The sequence below is a fragment of the Armigeres subalbatus genome, chromosome 1, assembly GCF_024139115.2.
Source record: "Armigeres subalbatus isolate Guangzhou_Male chromosome 1, GZ_Asu_2, whole genome shotgun sequence".
Lineage (NCBI taxonomy): Eukaryota > Metazoa > Arthropoda > Insecta > Diptera > Culicidae > Armigeres > Armigeres subalbatus.
Genome location: NC_085139.1, coordinates 204,949,061 through 204,972,136, shown reverse-complemented (window position 1 = coordinate 204,972,136; position 23,076 = coordinate 204,949,061). Strand labels below are relative to the sequence as shown.

The 23,076-nt window shown below is 46.4% G+C and overlaps 2 protein-coding genes across 4 annotated transcripts in view; both read left to right on the top strand.

Annotated features, from left to right (window-relative positions):
- LOC134205695 (lachesin-like) overlaps nucleotides 1-23,076 on the top strand; it is a 678,152-nt gene that overhangs the window by 159,728 nt on the left and 495,348 nt on the right. The gene's annotated exons all lie outside the window — the stretch shown is intronic.
- On the top strand, nucleotides 19,385-20,379 carry LOC134210105 (uncharacterized). Its single transcript, XM_062686128.1, has 3 exons — nucleotides 19,385-19,609; nucleotides 19,670-19,856; nucleotides 19,971-20,379. Exons 1-3 carry the CDS (start codon nucleotides 19,468-19,470, stop codon nucleotides 20,032-20,034), a joined length of 393 nt encoding a protein of 130 aa, XP_062542112.1. The 5' UTR covers nucleotides 19,385-19,467; the 3' UTR covers nucleotides 20,035-20,379.

Below are 23,076 nucleotides of genomic sequence, written 5' to 3'. Positions count from 1 at the left end.
ACAAGTCCGGCCAAATGTTCCTTTTGGCTGTATGTCGCTTTCGACCAAACTTCATATTCGGTTAAATCAGTTTTGACCTGATAACAGTTTCCGTTAAAAGTTTAGTTTTGCTAAGTGGTACTTGGCTAGATGTCTTCCCAACAAATACTTTTTGCTGAATAAACCAGATTTTTCGCTGACGGAGACTATTTTTGACCGAATAAACGCTTTAACGTTGTCCGATGTTTGTTGGGTTTTGGTCTAAAGGCCAGTATCGATTTGAAAGTAGAGAGGCGCTACGAAATTTTGTTCAATGGTCAATTGACAAAAAGGCTATTTAGCCATTTTTGATCATATTACCCGTTCAGTCATTGACATTTGGCTAAATGGCCCATTCTGTCAAAAATCCATTTCGGATAAAGACGACCTGTTAGGGCAAACGGCTTTTACCAAATTACCAGTTCGGTCGTCTGTCGCTTTCGATCAATAGAATTTCCCAAGAAGATCTCGAAAATAGAAAGAATTTTCTGAAGAAATCCAAAAAAAATCTTAAAAGTCACTGGGCATTTTTCCGTTATTTTAAAGTTGGCTATGCCAAACTAGCCGTCTTGAATAATCTAGTGATTGAGGAAGTCAACGTTAAAGCATCCTTTTCAAAGAATACTCAACAGAAACTCGATAGGAACTTTCCGTGGATATATTCATCAAATTTTCGAGGTGAAATTAAAAAAAATTCTCCTGTCAATGGCTTCAAAATATCCATAATGTCCCATTCAGCCGAACGACATTTTCGACCGAATGTCTTTTCGACCAAATGACTATTTCGGTCAAAGGGCATATTCGGCTATTGAGCTATTTGGCCAACCGATTTTATCGGCCAAAGGAACTGCTCGACCAAATGACATTCATGTCCAAATAACTTTAGGCTACACACCCTAGCAAAGTCGAAAAACATAATGAAAACATATTTTCATCTCATATTGCTGTATATTACTAAATTGAATGATATGACTTATATCAAACTGTGTACTTATTTTGTTGTCGGAAACCAATATCAAAATTAGTTTCCGATTTGTTTTTATCGACAGTAGGAATAGTTTTTAATTTGGTTTCACAGTAAGATTTTTCTGCTATCCGTCTAGTTATTTTAATCGTTACAAGATATCAAATTAAGTGAACATAATCGCTGATTTAAAACAAGTTATCGATTTGCTCTCAAGCTTTGCGCGGGTAGGCTTTTACCAAAAAGTCTTTTCGGTTAAACGACATATTCGGCTAAACAACTTTCAGTCTTCGGCCAAATGGCTTTTTGCCGAACGACTCTCTTCCGTTCAAAAAATTTCAATGAATTTTTTGTTATATTAACGGAAAATCCCTCGCAGTTGTCACACGAAGCTTTGCTTAGTTTTTTCGGAGAGCCTTTCGAAATTTTAACAAGAAACTGTATGGAATTTTCATGAAAAGCATTGGTATCTTCAAAAAACCCAGATTAATATCCACCTAGCGGTGATGATGCCTTTCTCGTGCGGTAAAAAAAAATAGTATTTTGGGCATTACTTCTGAGTTCATCGTCCGATCGGGCCAATTTTTTATAGGAAAAAATGAGACAAGATTCTGCGTCGAATGCAACCTGTTGGGAGGAAATTAGTTCAGAGTAAGTGCATTAAAAGTGAGCTAGATTTTTGTACGCGCTTTTTTCTGATAAAAAGTATTTTAGCCATAACTACCAAGCCCATTGTCCGATCCGTCCAATTTTCCATAGGAAACAATGGGGCAGGACACTGCGTCGAATGCAGCCTGTTGTGAGGGAATCCGTTTAGGGTAAGTGCATTTAAAATGAGCTAGATTTTTTTACGTGCTTTTCTATGAGAAAAAGTATTTTGGCCATAACTTCCAAGCCCATAGTCCGATCCGGCCAATTTTCAATAGGAAACAATGAGGCAGTATACTGCGTCGAATGCAACCTGTTGCGAGTAAATTGGTTGAGGGTGAGTGCAAAAAAAGTGAGCTAAACTTTTTGCTCTTTTGGTGCGCACACACACACACACACACACACACACACACACACACACACACACACACACACACACACACACACACACACACACACACACACACACACACACACACACACACACACACACACACACACACACACAATAGTCGGCAGCTCAGTGCGCAGCGCCAGCGTGGGTCACTTAACCTTCCTCTCGGCTAAAAAAACGCCGGTAGAGGTTATTGACGGCCCATGGCTTGTGGAGGCGATGAACCGCAAACGCGATGGGCTTTCGGCCTTCGAGGTGGCGACGGAACAGCTGGACGCCATCATCGACTTTGCGTCATCGAAGCATAATATCAGCAAGGACCTCAAGAGGAGCTTGCAGAAACTTCGAAAGTCGATGCTGGACAACAAGCTGGAGAGGGCGGTCGGGACGGCCAAGTGTAAACCCGTGAAATCGGTGGAGTCGAGGTCTACCCAGACTGAGGCCCAAGAATTCGCGGATTTGGGCAAGGTCGAATCGACAGAGGACATGCCAGCGAAGACGGTGGTGCCAAAGTCTACCCAGACCGAGGCTCAAGTATTCGCGGGCACGTCGGGGGTGGCTGCTCCAAAAACGGGGGAGACAGTCTCCAGGGGATGAGCTCCCTGGGGGCCGCCCCAAAACGCGGAGGGTTACTACCCCGAACAAGGGTAGTGGGGCTGGGAAGCCGAACCCCGGCCAGGTACCTCCAAAACCGTCCACCCAGGAAAGACGGTGGTAAGGGGTTACGGCAGGCTGAGAGCTCTCAGCCGCCCCAGACCAGGGAAATAGAGGGGGATGACGCCTCCTGGACCCTGGTCAAGAATAAGAGGAAACCGAAGACGTCAAGGGCCGAAAAGAAGGCCCAGGCGAATGAGGGTAGCAGAAAGTCTAGGGTAGGCGCCAATCGCTCCAGGGGCGATGCCCTAGTCATCAAAACGGACGAGGCTAAGTACTCGGACGTCTTGAAGGCGATGAGGAGTGACGTCAAGCTCGGTGAACTCGGCGCCGACGTACGTCGAATAAGACGTACCCGAACGGGCGAGATGATCCTCGAGCTAAAGCGGGGCGTCTCGCAAAAGGGCGCCGCCTACAAGAAGTTGGCGAAGGAAGTCCTAGGCGAGACGGTCAAGGTGAGGGCACTCACGACGGAGGTGAATCTAAGGGTTAAAGACCTGGACGAGATCACCGAAGTCGAAGAGCTCGTCACGGCACTGCGGCGACAGTGTGATGTGGAGGCGTCCACCGCAGCCGTTCGGCTACGGAAAGGTCCAGCAGGGACACAGGTAGCATTGGTTCGGCTACCTGCAGCTGACGCCTCCAAGGTAGTCAAGTTAGGGAGCGTCAAGGTGGGGTGGTCGGTATGCCCTGTGGGCATATACGAGCAACCCGAAGTTTACTTCAAGTGCCTGGAACCGGGGCACAAGCAATGGGACTGCAAAGGCCCTGACAGAAGCAAGCTTTGTCGACGCTGCGGATTGGAGGGACATAAGGCACAATGCTGCACGAACCCTCCCAACTGTTTGATCTGTTCCAGCAAAGCTGCGAACAGCAAGCACCCCATGGGGGGTTCGAAGTGCCCGGCGTTTAAGCGTGTTGCAGAATCACAGTGCAGGTAACGCAGCTAAACCTGAACCACTGTGATGCAGCCCAGCAACTGCTGTGTCAGACAGTTGCTGAATGGGGGACGGATATCGCCATCATAGCAGATCCTTACCGGGTACCCGCCAGGAACGGTAATTGGGTCACCGATGGGTCTAAAATGGCGGCGATATGGACAACGGGGAAATACCCAGTTCAAGAGTTGGTGTCTTCGACACACGAGGGCTTCGTCATTGCCAAAATCAACGGGGTCTTCTTCTGCAGCTGCTATGCGCCTTCTCGATGGTCGATCGAGCAGTTCGGTCGAATGCTAGATTGTTTGACGGCTAACTTGATGGGGCGTAGGCCGGTGGTGATAGCGGGGGACTTCAACGCTTGGGCCGTGGAATGGGGAAGCCGATCCACGAATCAACGGGGGCAGATCCTGCTGGAATCACTGGCCATGTTGCATGTGGACTTGGCTAATGTCGGTACCAAAAATACCTACAGCTGGAACGGTGCCGAGTCGATTATCGACGTTACGTTCTGGAGCCCTGGCCAAACGAGTAGTTCGAACTGGAGGGTAGATGATGGCTACACTCACAGCGACCACCTGGCGGTTCGCTACAGTATCGACTATACGACCAGCATTCAGCGGACGGAAGAAGGGGCGAGGCCTAGTCCTCGTATGTGGAAGACATCATACTTCGACGACGAGGTGTTTAAGGAAGCGCTCCGCCGCGAGCACAATACTCTCGGTCTGAGTGGCGAGCAGCTGGTAACAGTACTCTCGCGTGCATGCGATGCCACCATGCCTAGGAAAGTCCACCCTAGGAATGGGAGACCACCGGCTTACTGGTGGACTCAAGCAATTGCGAACCTGCGCCGCGCCTGCCTACGGGCAAGGAGGCGGATGCAGAGCCGCTCTGAAGACTGAGATTAGATCAAGCAAAAAAGCCTGCTTCGAGGGCCTGTGTCAAAGTGCCAACGCGAATCCATGGGGTGACGCCTATAGGGTCGTAATGACCAAGACACGTGGGGCGATGGCCCCTACAGAGCGGTCTCCAGAGATGCTGGAGAGGATCATCGCGGGGCTCTTCCCACGTCACGACCCAAGCCTCTGGCCTCCCTTCGTGGAGCTGCCAGGAGCCAGGGTGGCCGACGAGGGAAGAGTAACTGTGGCGGAACTTGCGGGGATTGCACAGTCCCTTAGTGTAGGTAAGGCGCCAGGACCGGATGGTATTCCGAACCTGGCCATTAAAGCGGCCATTGCCGAGGCTCCCGAGATGTTCAGATCTGTCATGCAGAGATGCCTGGACGAGGGAGTCTTCCTGAAGCATGGAAAAGGCAGAGCTTGGTCCTATTGCCAAAGGCGGAAAACCACCGGGGATCCGTCGGCATATAGACCAATATGCCTGCTTGATACGAGGAGAAGGTGCTCGAGAAGATCATCCTCAACAAGTTGTTGATACGCACGGAGGGTGCGGATGGTCTATCGAGCAACCAGTTTGGCTTCCGAAAGGGTAAGTCGACCGTAGACGCTATCTTGTCGGTTACCAAATCCGCGGAGATAGCTATCCAGCGTAAGAGGAGGGGAGTTCGCTATTGTGCAGTAGTGACTCTCGACGTGAGGAATGCTTTCAATAGTGCCAGTTGGGCAGCTATTGCAGATGCGCTCCTGCGTCTTGGAATTCCCGAGTACCTGTACAAGATTCTCGGAAGCTACTTCCAGAATCGAGTACTGGTATACGACACGGAGGCGGGTCGGAAGTGCGTTGACATTACCTCAGGGGTTCCGCAAGGTTCCATACTGGGTCCGGTGTTATGGAACGTCATGTACGACGGTGTCTTGAGGTTGAAGTTCCCGGTGGGCGTGGTAATCGTCGGCTTCGCTGACGATATTACGCTGGAGGTCTACGGCGAATCGATCGAAGAGGTGGAGTTGACTGCAGCCCACTCGATCGCAATTGTGGAGGAGTGGATGAGTTCCAGGAAGTTAGAACTGGGTCACCACAAGACTGAGGTGGTTGTTGTTAACAACCGAAAGTCGGAGCAGCAAGCGGTGATAAGGGCAGGCAACTGCACGATCACCTCTGAACGCTCAATCAAACTCTTGGTGGTAATAATCGACGATAAGCTCACCTTTGGTAGCCACGTCAATTACGCCTGCAAGCGTGCCTCCACAGCTATAGTGGCATTGTCCCGGATGATGTCCAATAGCTCTGCGGTTTATGCCAGCAAGCGCAAGCTTCTGGCTAGCGTTGCTCTGTCCATACTGAGGTATGGGGGCCAGCTTGGGGTACGGCCCTGCGTATTAACTGCTACAGAACGAAGTTAGAAAGTACGTATAGGCTCATGTGCCTAAGAGTTGCGAGCGCGTACCGTACCGTGTCGCACGATGCACTCTGCGTCATCACCGGTATGATGCCTATTGACATCGTTATCGGTGAAGACATAGAGTGCTTTGAAATGCGCGGCACGAGAGGCATCCGCAGGACTGTCAGGTTGGCCTCAATGGTCAAATGGCAGCGTGCGTGGGACAGTTCCACTAAGGGTAGATGGACACATAGGTTGATACCGGAGATAGGTACGTGGGTCAAGAGGCGCCATGGGAAATCACTTTCCACCTGACCCAGGTCCTTACAGGCCATGGTTGCTTCAGACAGTACCTACACCGGTTCGGACACTCGGCCTCGCCCGAGTGTCCGGTGTGCGTTGGTTTAGAGGAAACGGCGGAACACGTGTTGTTCGTGTGCCCGCGTTTTCGCACAATGCGTGACCACATGCTTGCCACATGTGGTCTGGACACTACCCCGGACAACCTAGTTCGGAGGATGTGTAAAGATGAAGTTGGCTGGAACGCCGTTTTATCGGCTATCGTCCAAATCGTCTCGGAGCTACACAGAAGGTGGCGCGTGGACTCGAGGGATGGCTAGTTCAGGCGCAAATAAGAGGTGGTCCAAGGGTTCGGAGTCGGCTTCATGGGTCATACCGGTGCCCTGTGGTCGAACTCGATCCTTTTATCGAACAAGTGGCCGCGTGAAAAACAACATGGTATAGTCGCTTTCGCGGCGTCGGTCAACCGGGCGGGTTTCGAGCCCGAGGACGGAAAGGGGTCCTCGTCAAGGCTGGGGCAGGCGTGGGCACCGCGTCGGCAAGTCCCTCTGTGTGCTGGCGAATAGGCCCTATCGCAGAAAGGTCAATTTGGGGTGCACGCGGTATCATCATTCTTGATACCAGTCGTGCAGAGGGAAGCAGGCGCGAAGTCGACCCTTCTCACCTTCCGAGGACATAGGGCGTGGTAAGGTCACCTGGAAAGCCGGCAATGCGCTGGCACGATACCATGGTGTTCTTCTAAAACAGCGAGTCACGATGTTTGGTGCTGCAAGGACACGCAGCTAACCTCGAGGGTGCGTTATGCACTGGCCCCCCTTTGAAGCATTACTTTCTGGTTGTACCGAAGGGACGATGGGCTTGGCGGCAATGGAAACGGTTTAGCTAGTCGGGGATGCAGTCCTGCCTCCCTCCTTGGAGGTGGCCCCTAACCCAGCACTTCCTGGTCAACCCAGGATGTCTGTTGAGCAGATTCCCCCTCCATTGTTTAGGAAGAAAAAAAAAACACACACACACACACACACACAGGGGCAGCAGGGACTTTGTCCAAGGGCTTGACGACCCCTCCCCATGGCCACTGCGAGTTAGACCGGGACCATCGTCCCTAACCCCTAATCCCAAGGCGTCAAGCGACCCGTGCCGAGGGGATGCATGGCCAGGGGGTGAAATAATAAGCTAGGCCTTTAACGGAGCCTGTGGGGTACCTGGGCACCCTCCACAGTAATTGTCCCTTACCACGTTATGCTGGGCTCTGGCGTGGTGGACCTCTTTTCCCGAGCAACTCGTGGGACCAAAATGGAAAACCAAGTCAATTCTTCAATTAGTGGTAGTAGTGGTGGCGACAACCCCTTCGCAAGAGGTGGGTTGTTCAGGTCTCCGCCTAGGAGGCCAGAGGCAATAGTCGGCAGCTCAGTGCGCGGCGCCAGCGTGGGTCACTCAACCTTCCTCTCAGCTATAAAAACGCCGGTAGGGGTTATTGACGGCCCATGGCTTGTGGAGGCGATGAACCGCAAACGCGATGGGCTTTCGGCCTTCGAGGTGGCGACGGAACAGCTGGACGCCATCATCGACTTTGCGTCATCGAAGCATAATATCAGCAAGGACCTCAAGAGGAGCTTGCAGAAACTTCGAAAGTCGATGCTGGACGCCAAGCTGGAGAGGGCGGTCGGGACGGCCAAGTGTAAACCCGTGAAATCGGTGGAGTCGAGGTCTACCCAGACTGAGGCCCAAGGATTCGCGGACTCGGGCAAGGTCGAATCGACCGAAGGCGTGCCAGCGAAGACGGTGGTGCCAAAGTCTACCCAGACTGAGGCTCAAGTATTTGCGGGTACGTCGGGGGTGACTGCTCCGACGGAGCAGACACAAAAACGGGGGAGGCAGTCTCCAGGGGATGAGCTCCCGGGGGGCCGCTCCAAAACGCGAAGGGGTTACTACCCCGAACAAGGGTAGTGGGGCTGGGAAGCTGAACCCCGGTCAGGTACCTCCAAAACCGGGGGAGGAAGGACCTGGAAAGGTCCGTCCACTCAGGAAAGACGGTGATAAGGGGTTACGGCAGGCTGAAAGTTCTCAGCCGAACCAGACCAGGGAAATAGAGGGGGGTGACGCCTCCTGGACCCTGGTCAAGAACAAGAGGAAACCGAAGACGTCAAGGGCCGAAAAGAAGGCCCAGGCGAATGAGGGTAGCAAGAAGTCTAGGGTAGGCGCCAATCGCTCCAGGGGCGATGCCCTAGTCATCACGGCGGACGAGGCTAAGTACTCGGATGTTTTGAAGGCGATGAGGAGTGACGTTAAGCTCGGTGAACTCGGCGCCGACGTACGTCGAATAAGACGTACCCGGATGGGCGAGATGATACTCAAGCTGAAGCGGGGCGTCTCGCAAAAGGGCGCCGCCTACAAGAAGTTGGCGGAGGAGGTCCTAGGCGAGACGGTCAAGGTGAGGGCACTCACGACGGAGGTGAATCTAAGGGTTAAAGACCTGGACGAGATCACTGAAGTCGAAGAGCTCGTCACGGCACTGCGACAGTTTGAAGTGGAGACGACCACCGCAGCCGTTCGGCTACGGAAAGGTCCGGCAGGGACGCAGGTAGCATTGGTTCGGCTATCTGCAGCGGACGCCTCCAAGGTAGTCAAGTTAGGGAGCGTCAAGGTGGGATAGTCGGTATGCCCTGTGCGCATATACGAGCAACCCGAAGTTTGCTTCAAGTGCCTGGAACCGGGGCACAAGCAATGGGACTGCAAAGGCCCTGACAGAAGCAATCTCTGCCGACGCTGCGGATTGGAGGGACATAAGGCACAATGCTGCACGAACCCTCCCAATTGTTTGATTTGTTCCAGCAAAGCTGTGAACAGCAAGCACCCATGGGGTTCTGATGTGCCCGGCGTTTAAGCGTGCTGCAAAATCAAAGTGCAGGTAACGCAGCTGGCTTGCTCGGCTTCGCCCGAGGGTTTGGTGTGCGCAGGTTTAGAGGAAACGGCGGAACACGTGTTGTTCGTGTGCTCACGTTTTCGCGCAATGCGTGACCACATGCTTGCCACATGTGGTCTGGACACTACCCCGGACAACCTAGTTCGGAGGATGTGTAAAGATGAAGTTGGCTGGAACGCCGTTTTATCGGCTATCGTCCAAATCGTCTCGGAGCTACACAGAAGGTGGCGCGTGGACTCAAGAATGGCTAGTTCAGGCGCAAAATAAGAGGTGGTCCAAGGGATCGGAGTCGGCTTCATGGGTCATACCGGTGGTCATGCTCTGTGGTCGAACTCGATCCTTTTATCGAACAAGTGGCCGCGCGAAGAACAACATGGTATCGTCGCTTTCGCGGCGTCTGTCAACCGGGCGGGTTCCGAGCCCGAGGACGGAAAGGGGTCCTCGTCAAGGCTGGGGCAGGCGTAGGCCTTGCGTCGGCAAGTCCCTCTATGTGCTGGCGAATAAGCCCTATCGCAGAAAGGTCAATTTGGGGTGCACGCGGCATCATCATTCTTGATACCAGTCGTGCAGAGGGAAGCAGGCGCGAAGTCGACCCTTGCCACCTTCCGAGGACATAGGGCGTGGTAAGGCCACCTGGAAAGCCGGCAACGCGCTGGCACGATACCATGGTGTTCTTCTAGAAAAGCGAGTTACGATGTTCGGTGCTGCTAGGACCTGCAGCTAACCTCGAGGGTGCGTTGTGCACTGGCCCCCCTTTGAAGCATTACTTTCTGGTTGTACCGAAGGGACTATGGGCTTGGCGGCAATGGAAACGGTTTTTTTTTTTTTTTTTTTTTTTTTTTTTACAAGGGAGAATGCATTTACACACTAACCCAGTACACGTGCATTGTAGTTGCCAAACTACCACACGGAAGTGTACTGGAGTGTCGGACTCGACCATACCGGTAATACCGACTAAACTCCCTTGGGCTCCACCATCGTTTCCCCCAGGAACTACCTCGCAGTACTACTTCTGGGGGGACGGCAGTACTAAGCGTACTCGCTCATTATCGCTCACACAGGCACTCGTCCCACGCGAGACTGACTTGGGTGCTCGCACACCATTCACTCCATTTGAGTCTTACTTGGATGCTCTCCCGGGCGCTCCGCTGCCATGCCTCGAGGTGTCAATAGCGGTAACTGCCTGGGCCTACAGATATTGCGCTACGACACTCTGCCTCAGCACGAGCAGATCAATCACACCACTGCCGAAGCAGACCATACGCTACCCTGCCGAAGCAGGGACACTCCCCATGCACCACATGTGCACAACTGTAGGTGTGTGGGTACAACCCACTGCTACCCTGCCGTCACATTCGCTCCATGTGACCCTTTTTCGGGTGCTCACTCTAACACTCCACTGCAATGTCTCGAGGTGTCGATGGGATACCTCGACTCCTGCCTCAGCATGTGCAGTCCATACTCAGACTTCTGCTGCGCTTTGAGGTGACAATAGCGGCGGAGACACGCTATGACACTCCTGCCTCAGCACAACCAGATCACTCACTCCCTGCCGAAGCAGCTCACGCTCTACCCTACCGAAGTAGGTACACTCCACAACTTATTCTAACACTCCACTGCCATGCCTCGAGGTGTCGATAGCGGTATGTGGGGACTAATCAACGATACTACGCTACGACACTCTTACCTTAGCATGTGCAGTCCATACTCAGACTTCTGCTGCGCTTCGAGGTGGCCATAGCGGCGGCGACTCGCTATGACACTCCTGCCTCAGCACAAACAGATCACTCACTCCCTGCCGAAGCAGCTCACGCACTACCCTACCGAAGTAGGGACACTCCACATGCCAGTTGGCACTCCCTCCCTGGGCTTGTGCTTTTGAAGCGGCACACAGTCGCTTTGATAGAGTCCGCTTACGGGCACTTGTGGTTTTTTGGGAGGGATTTTAGCAGAGCCCACTGCTAAATCCCACCACGCCCTAGGCAGTTCTCCCTGACTCGCAGACAGCTGGGGAGGGGTCGTCAAGCCCTTGGACATCATGCTGTTCCTGCTGTCCCTGCTGCCCCCAATGGAAACGGTTTAGCGGGTCGGGAATGTAGTCCTGCCTCCCTCGGTGATCCCTAACCCCGCACTTCCTGGTCAACCCAGGATGTCTGTTGAGCAGATTCCCCCTCCATTGTTTAGGAAGAAAAAAAAAAAACACACAGACATCACCTTAATTCGTCGAGCTGAGTTGATTGGTATATAACACTATGGGTCTCCGGGCCTCCTATAAAAAGTTCATTTTTGGAGCGAACATATAGCCTTTACGTATACTTAGTATACGAGAAAGGCAAAAAAGCCTTTGGAGTTTCAACGTAATGTTGTTGTTGGCATGCACCAACAGGGAATAAGAGATTCCAAGTTTATTAATAGATCGTATATTAAAAACTTTCTGCAAATAACATAGTTCATTAGATAAGTGCCAGTTATAAATTGTTTTCACTTACGTTTAGTATTCTTATTCCTTTTTGTTTTGTTTCTTAGTTTGTCTAATTATTATTGTGGTTGCAAACCGTAGTTGGGGGATTATGACACGTGAGAACGCACTACAGTCACGAATCGTAGCTTGCTTCCAGTTCCGAGCTGACCTCGCCGTGAATATAGAGAACTGACTTTTAATATACCGGAACCTAACAGACCTCTAATGCAGTCTACAGTGGGTTGGTTGATCCTATTCAATTTCACCAAACCTGAGTCTACACGCTAGCTGTATAATATCTAGTATACTTATTAGCAAAATGATTTGTTTTATAAAAATTCCTCGTTAAATAAAACAATCGTTCGCATGTACCATCAAACAGTTTTAGCTTGCCTTCGATGTGTGTTTGTGCCAAAGATGTGATTATCAAATCGTTCGTCCGTGAGTTGGTTGTAGCTTCATGACATCGTTCCGTATCTACACCGTATTTATCGACGCGCCGACCAAGGGGTCGTTTCAGTTGTAGAAATCTATCAGTAAATTATACGGAAATTCCACTGAATCTTCGGAATTTCCCCTGAAAATTTTGCGAATTTCTTCAAATTTGAATCAGCGTGGCAAATTATAGATCAGCGGCATGAAAAATGTTTAACGGTGGCGCGCCGACGCAAAAATGTCGGCGGCGACGGCGTGGCATGGTGGCGCACACCCCTAATTGGATTTGGATTGGATTTGGATTTGGAATTGGATTTGGATTGGATTTGTATTTGATTTGAATTGGATTGAATTTGGATTTTATTGAACTGGGTTTGGATTGGATTTGGAGTGGATTTGGATTGAATTTAGATTGGATTTGGATTGGATTTGGATCGGGTCGGTTTCTACACGAGCGTGGTTCAGAGGTGGGGAATTAAGTCGAGGCTTCATTCGCACGATGTCGAGGCTTATGTCCAATCACTATTCACTAAACGCACCCCTCTACAGAATAAACTACAGGGAAGTGAGAAGTGCTATGGAGGATCGCGATGTGATGCATATGTAGACTATCCTTTGATGTATATACAGGCTATGCCTTTCTTTGCTCGTTTGACATCAAATTCTAATAATATTTTTTTTCTCTCTCAGTATTTTATATTTTTTCCATGTTTTAGTCCTATTGTTCCTTGTACCATGAAGCTCTGACCAGAAGCTCCCTGACGAACCCTTTCCCCTTACAAACTCTTGATAATAATGATATAGTTTGTAAATATCATAAATAGTTTAGGCTCCGTTATGTGTTATACACGCTTGAGCCTGTCAAATAAACGGAATGGATAATAGAAAGCGATAAAAGCAGTGCAGCCAGTATTCCCAACATCTATCTCAAATCTCACACTGTTTTTATTTTACGAAAATGTGTTTGATCAAGTTCGAAGATTGTATTTCGGAAAAGAATAATTCTGCAAAAAAAAGTTCTAGTCAACTTGCATTACGTTTCCCACTCTACCAGATACAATGATGAACAAAAGCAAGCACAACGGCCGATAATATTAAAGCCAACTTTTGCAGTGCAGTAGCAAATGCCGTCCTACATTCCCTTCGTTTCTTCTCACCGAACGTGGCAGTTCCAGCTACTACTCACTCGCAATAATTCCCACCACGGTTGTTGGAAAAACTTTTTGATATCACGAAAATCCCAGCATCGCAGGCACGCGGCATAGTCATATTGCACTAATTGTTGTAAAAAACACCACCCTTCCGGTATCCTCCCGTAGCCTCCAAAGTACATCGGGCACTTTTCACAGCCACCGAAAAAAGGCAACGGAACAAATTAAAAAATATTAAAACGCAAAATTTTGTGCTAAATTGAAACATTTTGTACGGACGCAAAATGGTTCAACGGGATTTTAAAAGGGGGCAGGGGGGTTCTCGGAAGATGAGAAACAAGTTACGGGCAGCCGGCGGCACCAACCGTCTAAAGAGGAACTAAATTAGTGCTTGATATTCCAACGCGAGGGAACAAGAAGAAATCGTAGTTATTTGGGTGTTTTTCCGTCGACTGGAATTTCCGCACCGCCACCATCCGTTGTCTTGCCATTACGGAAGAGGAGAATTATAATAATTTTTCAAGGTGGCGTTTGAACACCGAAGACACACCTGTGCGCATTTTTTAAGGTACAGAGTAAGAGGTGTGTTCTTTTATGCGTACTTTGGCAAGCCGGACTTTTCTTTTGCCTGTGGGCTGCGTAGGCTGTTGTAAACCTTGAACGAATTCAATTCAACGTTTATCTTTGGAAATCATTAGATACTACCAGTCAAAATCATTTTTCATTTTTAGAAAGCATGTGGGATGTGAATTTGAATGAAAAGATAATGCCGCAAGCATGCTTCTTAATTTTTCCGTGAATTTAAATCCAACCACGAGAAGCATGGATGTCAATACACGAATTCAAATCAAATAATGTTGTTATGGAATGTATTGCTTCGAAATGCGAATAGTGAAGCACATGACTTCATTTGATGCATAACAAGTATATTTAAAGAGAATCATGCATCGTTTGGATTCTAATAACAAAAATGTTCCTTGTCCCTCCTACAAAATAAAATTAGTTGACTTTAAAGGCATTCACCATCCATACAAAAATGTCTAAGTAAACTATAGTGTTCGAGTACACCGAAAATCCACCCATTTGGCTATGACAGTTCCCCCCTTCGGATGCAATATATTTTCGCGACCAGGCCAGTGAAGGAAGCAGCCAAGCTCTGTTGTAAGATATGGACCTGCAAGGTCCATTTTCCGAACACAAATAAAAAAGATTGCTGCACCAAGAACTGATACCATCATCATCGCGTTGAAAGCCCCGTTCTCATGCCGTTCTGGACCACCTTTTCCTACTCCTTCCCGTACAGCAATTTGCTGTCCCGCTTATGGTGCAAGTCTTTTGGCACATTGTCAAAAAAGCGGCTTCTGGCCGCGCTGCTGCCGCACTTTTGTTGGGACATCCTTTTGGCATAGGCTCATTTATCATCTGGGTCTTCCATACCACACCGCCACCAGTCGATTGCACTGCACTGCACTAATATCTGTGCTTCCGGGTGGGCATCTCAGCCGGACAGTGCAAGACAAATGGACCTAACATTTTCTACTATGTGCAATCTTATACGATTTAAACGATTTATTCTAATTTATTCTACACTCAGAAATATATTAATACTAAATAGATTAGATGTCATACTAAATGTCTATTCGCCTGGTTGACCGCAAGCTTGTTTAAGGTCACTCCTGACGGAATCCAAGTTCCAAAGTGCTCGCGTTTTCGGGAGCACACCACTCGATTCAGAGGTGGCGCACAACTGTCATTTTTGTTGATTTAGCTTTGCTGCGTCGCAGCATGCGTGAAATAATAAAAATGACAGTTGTGCGTTGCTTCCGAATCGAGTGGTGTGCCCCCGAAAACGCGAACACTTTTAAACTTGGATTCCGTCAGGAGTGACCTTAACTGGCAACAATACGAGCATAGTATAACTTTTGTTTATACTACGTAAAGTATAACTTTGAAATATTGAACATAGAATACTTTGCAAGAAATGTAGCATTGCTTTGTTTTTGTTATATTCAGCCAAAACTAAATAAACAAATCAGATTCTATTTTAAAATACATATTTATTTCCAAATTATAACAATCAATAAAATATATTATTTAAAACCATTATGCTGCTGTTCGATATCTTTCTCAAGGTTCGCAAAAGATGTTACAGCGATGGAAAAACGGAAAAGTCGATGTGGACTCCCGGTTGATGCTTTTGCATTCGCTTAGCATGTGGCACACAAGCAAAAGTTCAGCTAATATAAAATAGAAACAATTGAAATTATCTACCAAAAAGAAATAGAATCTACGTACCGTACATAAATTGATTACTTTTCATCATGCCCAGATGTTTTCTATGATGGCAATGGAAAGTTTTCAGAAAGTTACCGCCCTTCAGTAAAGCATTGCCGATATTGATGGCGAAGAATAAAACATGCCCCAGTGAACGTCCTCGTGCCTCTTTTGTGGTTTAGACGCTGACATGGAATATCCTTCGATAAAACTTGATTTCCTTTTTTTCTGGTAATTTCTTATTTTGAACTTGTGTCCAAGTGTATAATAACACTTCACTTATGCATGCTACGAAATGGCAGATCTAGGTACATAAAACGAAATAATCGAAATAAATATCCCCATGTTTTAGTCCAAGCTTTTCACTTTCTCACCTTTGCTGGTAATCCATAAATATAGTTTTTTTTAAACATTTTTTTACATTAGCAATTAAACTAGCGTCACTCGATTAAACACGCGTGGTGAGAAAATATTTTTCTTTCCTCAAGACAGAATGCAGTTTAAATCAAATTCTTTAGATAGTATACTTTTTAAACTGAGGGAACATAACATTAAAAAATTATTAAACAGCTTAATTCTTGGATTTATTATATTTCTGAGTGTATATTATTCAGAAATTGTGGTCGCAAATATCAATTTGACATTTGATGTAAATTGCATGACCTCCCAGAAAATTATTTCTTAAATCCGATCGGTTTTTGAGCGCTATTCGTTTTAATCAGGGAAGCAATAACCGCTTATGTCCAAGGGCTTGACGACCCCTCCCCAGCTGTCTGCGAGTCAGGGAGAACTGCCTAGGGCATGGTGGGATTTAGCAGTGGGCTCTGCTAAAATCTCTCCCAAAAAACCACAAGGGTTGATACCAGTAAGACCCTGATTATGGCATACTGGTTGCGTGTTATTGGACTTTGTATCTGGATATTGAAATATTGTGAACGCGAGGGCTGGTAGTCTGGTTATTCTATTCTCTTAGTAAGGCCGGGTGACACCGACCTGAAACGGCGAATGGGCTAATGGCCAGGCTGTCTTCCGTCCCCTTGAACTGTGGCGGGCCTTGTAGCACGCGGTACAATCCTGTGGCTCAGCTGGTAGCTGAGTGGGAGTAGGCTCAGATGCTCCTTCCTGAATAGCGCTGATCTGGCTCTGAACACGAAAGTGTCAACCCTCGCATGGCCTCCCTACATGCCGCAAGGTATGTATAGATAACCATGGGATCGCGAAGGCGACTACACCAGCAGGGTTCGACAGCAGCCGCAAGGGGGACCCAACCCGAGCAGCACAAGTCAGGCATAAATGGTTGCAGCAACTTGATTGTGACTAAATCTGGTCACATATGAGTTGCAGTAGCCCATGTAGAACATGTGTGCTGCTAGGGAATAGCAATGATTAACACAACAGCAAAATCAAAAACTTCGAAAGAGGGAGGTGAGGCGAATGGCGACAAGGAGAACCCTTTCGCCAGGCGCAGTGGTCTTGATCGGTCACCCCAAAGGTCGCCGGGGGGAGGCGATGGTGGAGCCCGTCGTGTGTCAGACGAGGTGCCGGTTGACGTCAAGATGGACGGCCCCACTCTGACCAAAGTCATTAACTCGGTGATGACCAACCACGGAGAGGATGGAGTCCAGACCATAGAAGTGATTACGGACGTATCGGACGTAATCATGTCCTTCCTGGACAACCGGGTGAACTATAGTAAGGACTTGAAGCAGGCCGTACTGACCCTCTGCGCTCTAGTCGTGGAGGCGAAGTCGGAATGGAAGTCCTTGCTGGAAGCCAGTAAAGAGGCGGAGCACAAGATTCGTCTTCTTACTGAGGAGAAAGAGTTGCCGGTTAGCCAAGCAGTGAAGGCCTCGAAGGAGGCTGAATCGAAGATTCGGTTCCTTACAGAGGGGAAGCAGCTGGCGGAGAGCCAGACTGCAGAGCTTCAACGGCGTATGGCAATCAGCGGTGCAACTCCTAAGCTAAGTAAGGTCACGCAGGAGGCGGACCTGAAAGTAGCTAATAAAGCCTCAGCACGGACCGTCGAGAAGGTCCGAGTGGATAAGACCGAGAGGAAAATGGTACCTCCACCTAGGAAGATACCAGAGGATCGCCGGGAGGAAGACCTGCCATGGACAGAGGTCGTGAATCCAAAAAAGGCGAAATGAAGTCGTCAGCAGGTCGCAAGGTGTGCGACCAAAGGTACGGAACAGGCCACCGCTAAGAAGGGTAGAGCCCGTGTGAAAAAGGGCGTGCCTTCCAATGGCAGCGACAAGCGGAAGGACAGAGGCGTAGCGATCATTGTCAAGACTGACGATAAAAGCTATGCCGAAGTCCTAAAGACTATGAGAGGCACCGAGAAGCTCTATTATGGCGTCCCATAATGCGCTCATGGTTCGAGTTGTCGGATCTGATCTTCGCATTGAAGTCGCCCAAACAGATCTTGAAATCACCCTTCGGAATTCTATCTACGACGGCATTGAGTTGACTGTAGAAGTTCTCTTTGTCTTGCAGATCAGCAGCATCGGTTGGCGCATAACATTGGATTATAGTAAGGTTTCGGATCCGTGTTCTAAAACTGGCAACGATTATCCTTTCACTTATAGGTTCCCGCTTCATAAGCGCAGAGTGTGCCTGAGCGCTTAGTAGGAAGCCAACTCCGCGATGCCGGGGAGCGTGTTCACCTCGTAAACCAGAGTATAGCAGAAGTCCCGACGGCGTTCTGTGCTCTCCAAAGTTTGGGCAACGGAGTTCACTCAGTCCCAGGATCTCAAGCATCATGCGGCGTGCCTTATTGGCAAGTTGTGCCAATTTACCCTGCTGGGCTAGGGTTAAAACGTTCCATGTTCCTATTCGTGTCCGTTGTTTCGCGCTAAGAGTCGTCGCCGTAAAATCAGTCCGTATTCTTTCATTATCGGATTCTCGAACAAATTGATGTTTCGGGAACAGTAGGTTGTTGGCCCAAGGTGGATGATCCATCTTAGGTATAGGTTCCGGGGAATAGCATTTCATACTCAGCCGCTGGATGCCAGAACAGACGCTGTTGGAGCCGCACCTTCTTAGTGAACAGACGCTCGATCAGTCGGGTCAAATTTGTTTAAAGTCCAACCAAATATACTAGGGGTATTCACTAAACGGCGTAGGTTGCTGCGTATCTGTTTATAGAAATGTTTCATAGGCGATTTGAAATATGTTCCTTGTGATTGTGCGTGAAACATTTCTATAATCAGATACGCAGCAACCTACGCTGTTAAGTGAATACCCCTACTATATTAACAATAGGGGTATACACTTAACGGCGTAGGTCGCTGCGTATCTGATTATAGAAATGTTTCACACTCAATCACAAGGGACATATTTCAAATCGCCTATGAAACATTTCCATAAACAGATACACAGCAACCTACGCCGTTAAGTGAATCCCCCTAATATGATTCACTCTCACGAAATTTTGGCGACACCACATGCGGCGCCAACTCGCGTCCGAAAGGATCGATACACATGTAAATCGAACTACCCAAAATATGACGATCGTTTTACACACACACACACACACACACACACACACACACACACACACACACACACACACACAAAATGTCATCATGAAAAAAATAGGGATGCTTGATGTTTTTTTGCAAACTTAATCGATTATGTTTAATCGAATGCAAACGGAAAATCAAATATTGTAGCAGAAGTGTGGTAGGCATATTTTTGTGGAAATCTAGAGGAACATTTCTAAAGGTCCTAAGTAACATTTGTAAACAAATCGAGTTATTAGCGCAGACACTCAACTGTGCTCCTAATCTTAGCGGTCAATTTGAATCCACATTTATTTTTTCATTATTTCACTATATTTTTTTTTCAGTGCAAAACATCCAACCTGCTTTATCGACAATATCTGACAGATTTGTCGTTTGGACCTTTTGCCTTTTGCCATCTGAAATCTGTCAGAACAAAAACCAAAATTTCAGATGGGACCTTTGGTCGTACATTAACAAAAATTTTGTTTTCTCTATTAAAAGTATGTTTTGTAACTAAAATTAAATGAAGACAACACTCAAGAGTCGCCAAGAGCAAGCTAGTCCGCTAATCAATCAAGTTAGCTGGCGGAACTTTGACTATATCCTGGCGGAGCTCTTTATCATCGGATTCCTGCCCAAGCACGACATCCCAACACAAACAAGAGGTAAGGGAATTTTAATATTATTTCATGCATTAGTTAAGTTTTTCTAATTACATTCTCCAGGGGATACTTCGTTTGTGAACTGCCGGTTACTGAAGGAAATGACTTCAGTGGAATCTTTGATTGCGAACCGCATATCCTACTGCTGCCAACCTCCCATACGGCAGATTCCAGGTAACCCAAACCCCCGCGCTAGCCGACGCTGTGCCCTTTCGTTATTAAGATCACATCCCATGGATTATTTGCTTAGGTGAGAAAGTCAATGCAGCTGATAAACCCGCATATTAATTTCCAATCTAATCAATCATTACAAATTTTCAAAGAATGATTTTCTCACTGAATTTTTTTATTCTCTTCATACTAGGCTGGGCCAGTCGACTGTGCAAGCGCATCGGAAAGGAATTAGTGATCAACAATCAACTAACTGAACGTTTGCCGCGACAAGTACCGTGAGAAATTTTTTTAAACGGAACTCGCTCTCCTTAACGATGGTCTGATGGAGGGGAGGAAAAATATGGCCTACCAGAAGATCCTGAGCAATTTTAGGTTTTTCAGTGAGCTTTGCCACTGACGAAATGGAAGAGGGTTTACCATTGGCCGTCGTGTTGGCATATTGCTGAACTGTGATGACGGGAGCTCGTCTGGATTTCAAGACTCAGATCACTATACAGAGATCTCGGCCATTAGTCCCGTGTTATTAGATAGACGAAAATAAAACAGAAAAATCAAAACCATTAGATTAAAATGGAAAAAAAATGTGAAAAATTGAAAATTCATAATACTTGTACTTTCTACTGAAAATCACTGAATCTTTTATCACATTAATCGGAGTGTGTATTAAAATGGAATGGTATCACAGACAGTGAACAGTCTTAATCATGCGGAATTAATTTGATTGCTCGAACTTTGCCGCAGGTTGTTAAGAGCATCATTATGGGGCACGAGTATTTAAATTGCCTGTGTTATGATGTCGTTTTAGTTTAGTTATGGATGGCGAGTTCGATTCTTGGTCCGGTATGGAATGTTTTCGGATAGGAAACAAGTTACAAAAGAAATGCAGAGTAAATAAAAAGAAGTTATTAGTTGTTGGATAAATACTAGGCATATAATAACACCACTAGACTGGCTTTGGAAACAAAAAGTTATCTACTCCCACGGACAACTGCATTTCCTACCAATCTGAGCTCAATCGGACAGTTAGAATCAACTTCCCAAGCGAAATTGTTTTAGGGCTGTATATTTTGGCTGAAAACCGTGAAAACCTCATATAAATTGCATATTAAATGCGCCAGCGTATGCAGTAGTTGATTGAACTGAAATTCACAGCAAACAATTCCTACAATCAACTTATTACATGTAAAACTGAAAAATGTAATTAAATTATACTAAGGTCCGAAGTGGCAATCATCTTTGCATAATGTCCTACGTAACAAGTCCCAACTGAAAAATTAAAAACAATAGGTCCTAAGTAACAAAACTGTTTATAAACCATCCGTACTTTATGAAAAATGCCAAACAAACATTATATTTGAATTCTACGACTGTTTTTACGTCTAAGAATCATTTAAAAACTGATATATTGTTTTTCTGTTAAAATAGGGAATATTTTTTTCATTCGAATTTTCATTTCTTGATTTCTCAGTTCTAGGTCAAAGTTAGTTAGGCCCATTTGAAATGTTCGTCTAGAAATGTATAATAAATTTGATATAGCTCGTTGAATTGTATCCGGCGTTACCATGCCGGTGCACCATATCGATATTGACGCACGCTGAAGCAGTTGGAGAGCTATACGACCCAAGTAACATTGTCCACGCTTCTTGGATTTATTTAATTCTTATTGAGGATTTATGACAGCAATCATCATAGCTAGTTGCTCAGTCTTATTAGCGCTCTTATTGCTATCAATAAACCTCTCATAAATATGCTGAAAAAGCTTCAAATGTCAAATGCCTATTCAATTCATAAGCAGATACATGGTTGTGCTGAGGAGCGTAATAAATCCAATTTTCAACGCTCGAATAAAGCCACAATTTTTGGTCATAATGTGGTCAAATGAATTACCCCAATAAGTATATTTGCATTGCAAAGAGTTTATAATGGTGTTCAATAAGAGCAACATTTTTCTCATCGAAATTAATGATAGCCATATTGGAAACGGAGAAGAGTTTCCAAATCAGTGAAATTTATCACTGAAGTTCCTTTTTGGAATATATTTTCGACGTTTACCACACCTTTTAGGATACCATTAACAAATTACAAATAATGTGGGCTAAGTTCCAATTGATTTAGTGGACATTTACGATACTGTGGCAATAACTATTTCCAATGTATTTCCCAGAACTTTGTTTTGCCGGCGCATGTTTTTAATCTTAGTTTTTCACTAACTTTCACCACAAAATCCAACGCGCACCTCATTTCGATGGCAGTACATCAAAAAAAAACTCCTGAAAAAATATAATATTTTCATATGTCATCCTCATCGTAATTCTAATGAACAATCCATTTTGTTATTATTTGTTGGGAAAGTTTTTTCTCTTTTTCTTTAAAGCAGCAACTGTCAATGCCGCAGCCAAATTCCCCTTTTTGCAGGTACCTTAAAAAGGTTTTCTAAATACTCTTATTACAGCTTTATAGTAGTTTTCGAGAATGGGCCACTTGGTCAAATTTTACTCTTATAGCAGTCATCAAAAGGCTGTCATGTAATAGTGGGTTTTATTGATTATTCTTATAATTTGATCTTGAAACCCAAATCTAGAGTGGAATAAAACTTGAAATGTTACTTGGGGAGGTTGCTGTGGAAGTTTACATTTTTCTCGCATTGTACCTACTCGCTCTCTGTTTCGCACACCATGTTGCTGTTTGCTCATTTGACTGCAACACAGAGGCGTCATGATTCTTTGGGAAATTTGACATTAAAGAAGTCAATGAATTGTCTGAGACAAACAGCAAGTTGTCTGCATGGCTTATTATACGTATCTAAAATTGGTTGAGATATCCTTTGTCACTATTTAATCCGCATTTTATTGTTTTTTTTTGGTTGAATCTGGTTGAAAGTAAATTTAACAAGATACGTTGAAGAATAGCTTAAATATAACATTTGGAATGCATTTAAATTTATATAGAATGAGGAATTATTCCAGCTAAGATTTGACAGTTGGGTAGAAAACCTTATTGAGAATTTTGCGTAAAACGGGTTTGTAGAACTAACGAGGGTGGATTAAAAATACAAGATGGAAATTGGAAGGTCACATTTTCTGTTTACCCGCTTTTTCCAATAAGCTCAAAAAGAACCCAACGTAGATCGAAAATACTTAAAGTACTTCTGGGAGAATTTGTCAATGAAGATAATAGATTCTAATATACACCATTGTGAGATACCACACTTTCATTAGTAGCCAAATAACGTAAAAACACTGGTTTGAACTATGCTTTTGCTAATATTTATACCATTTGATTATGCACACTCAACT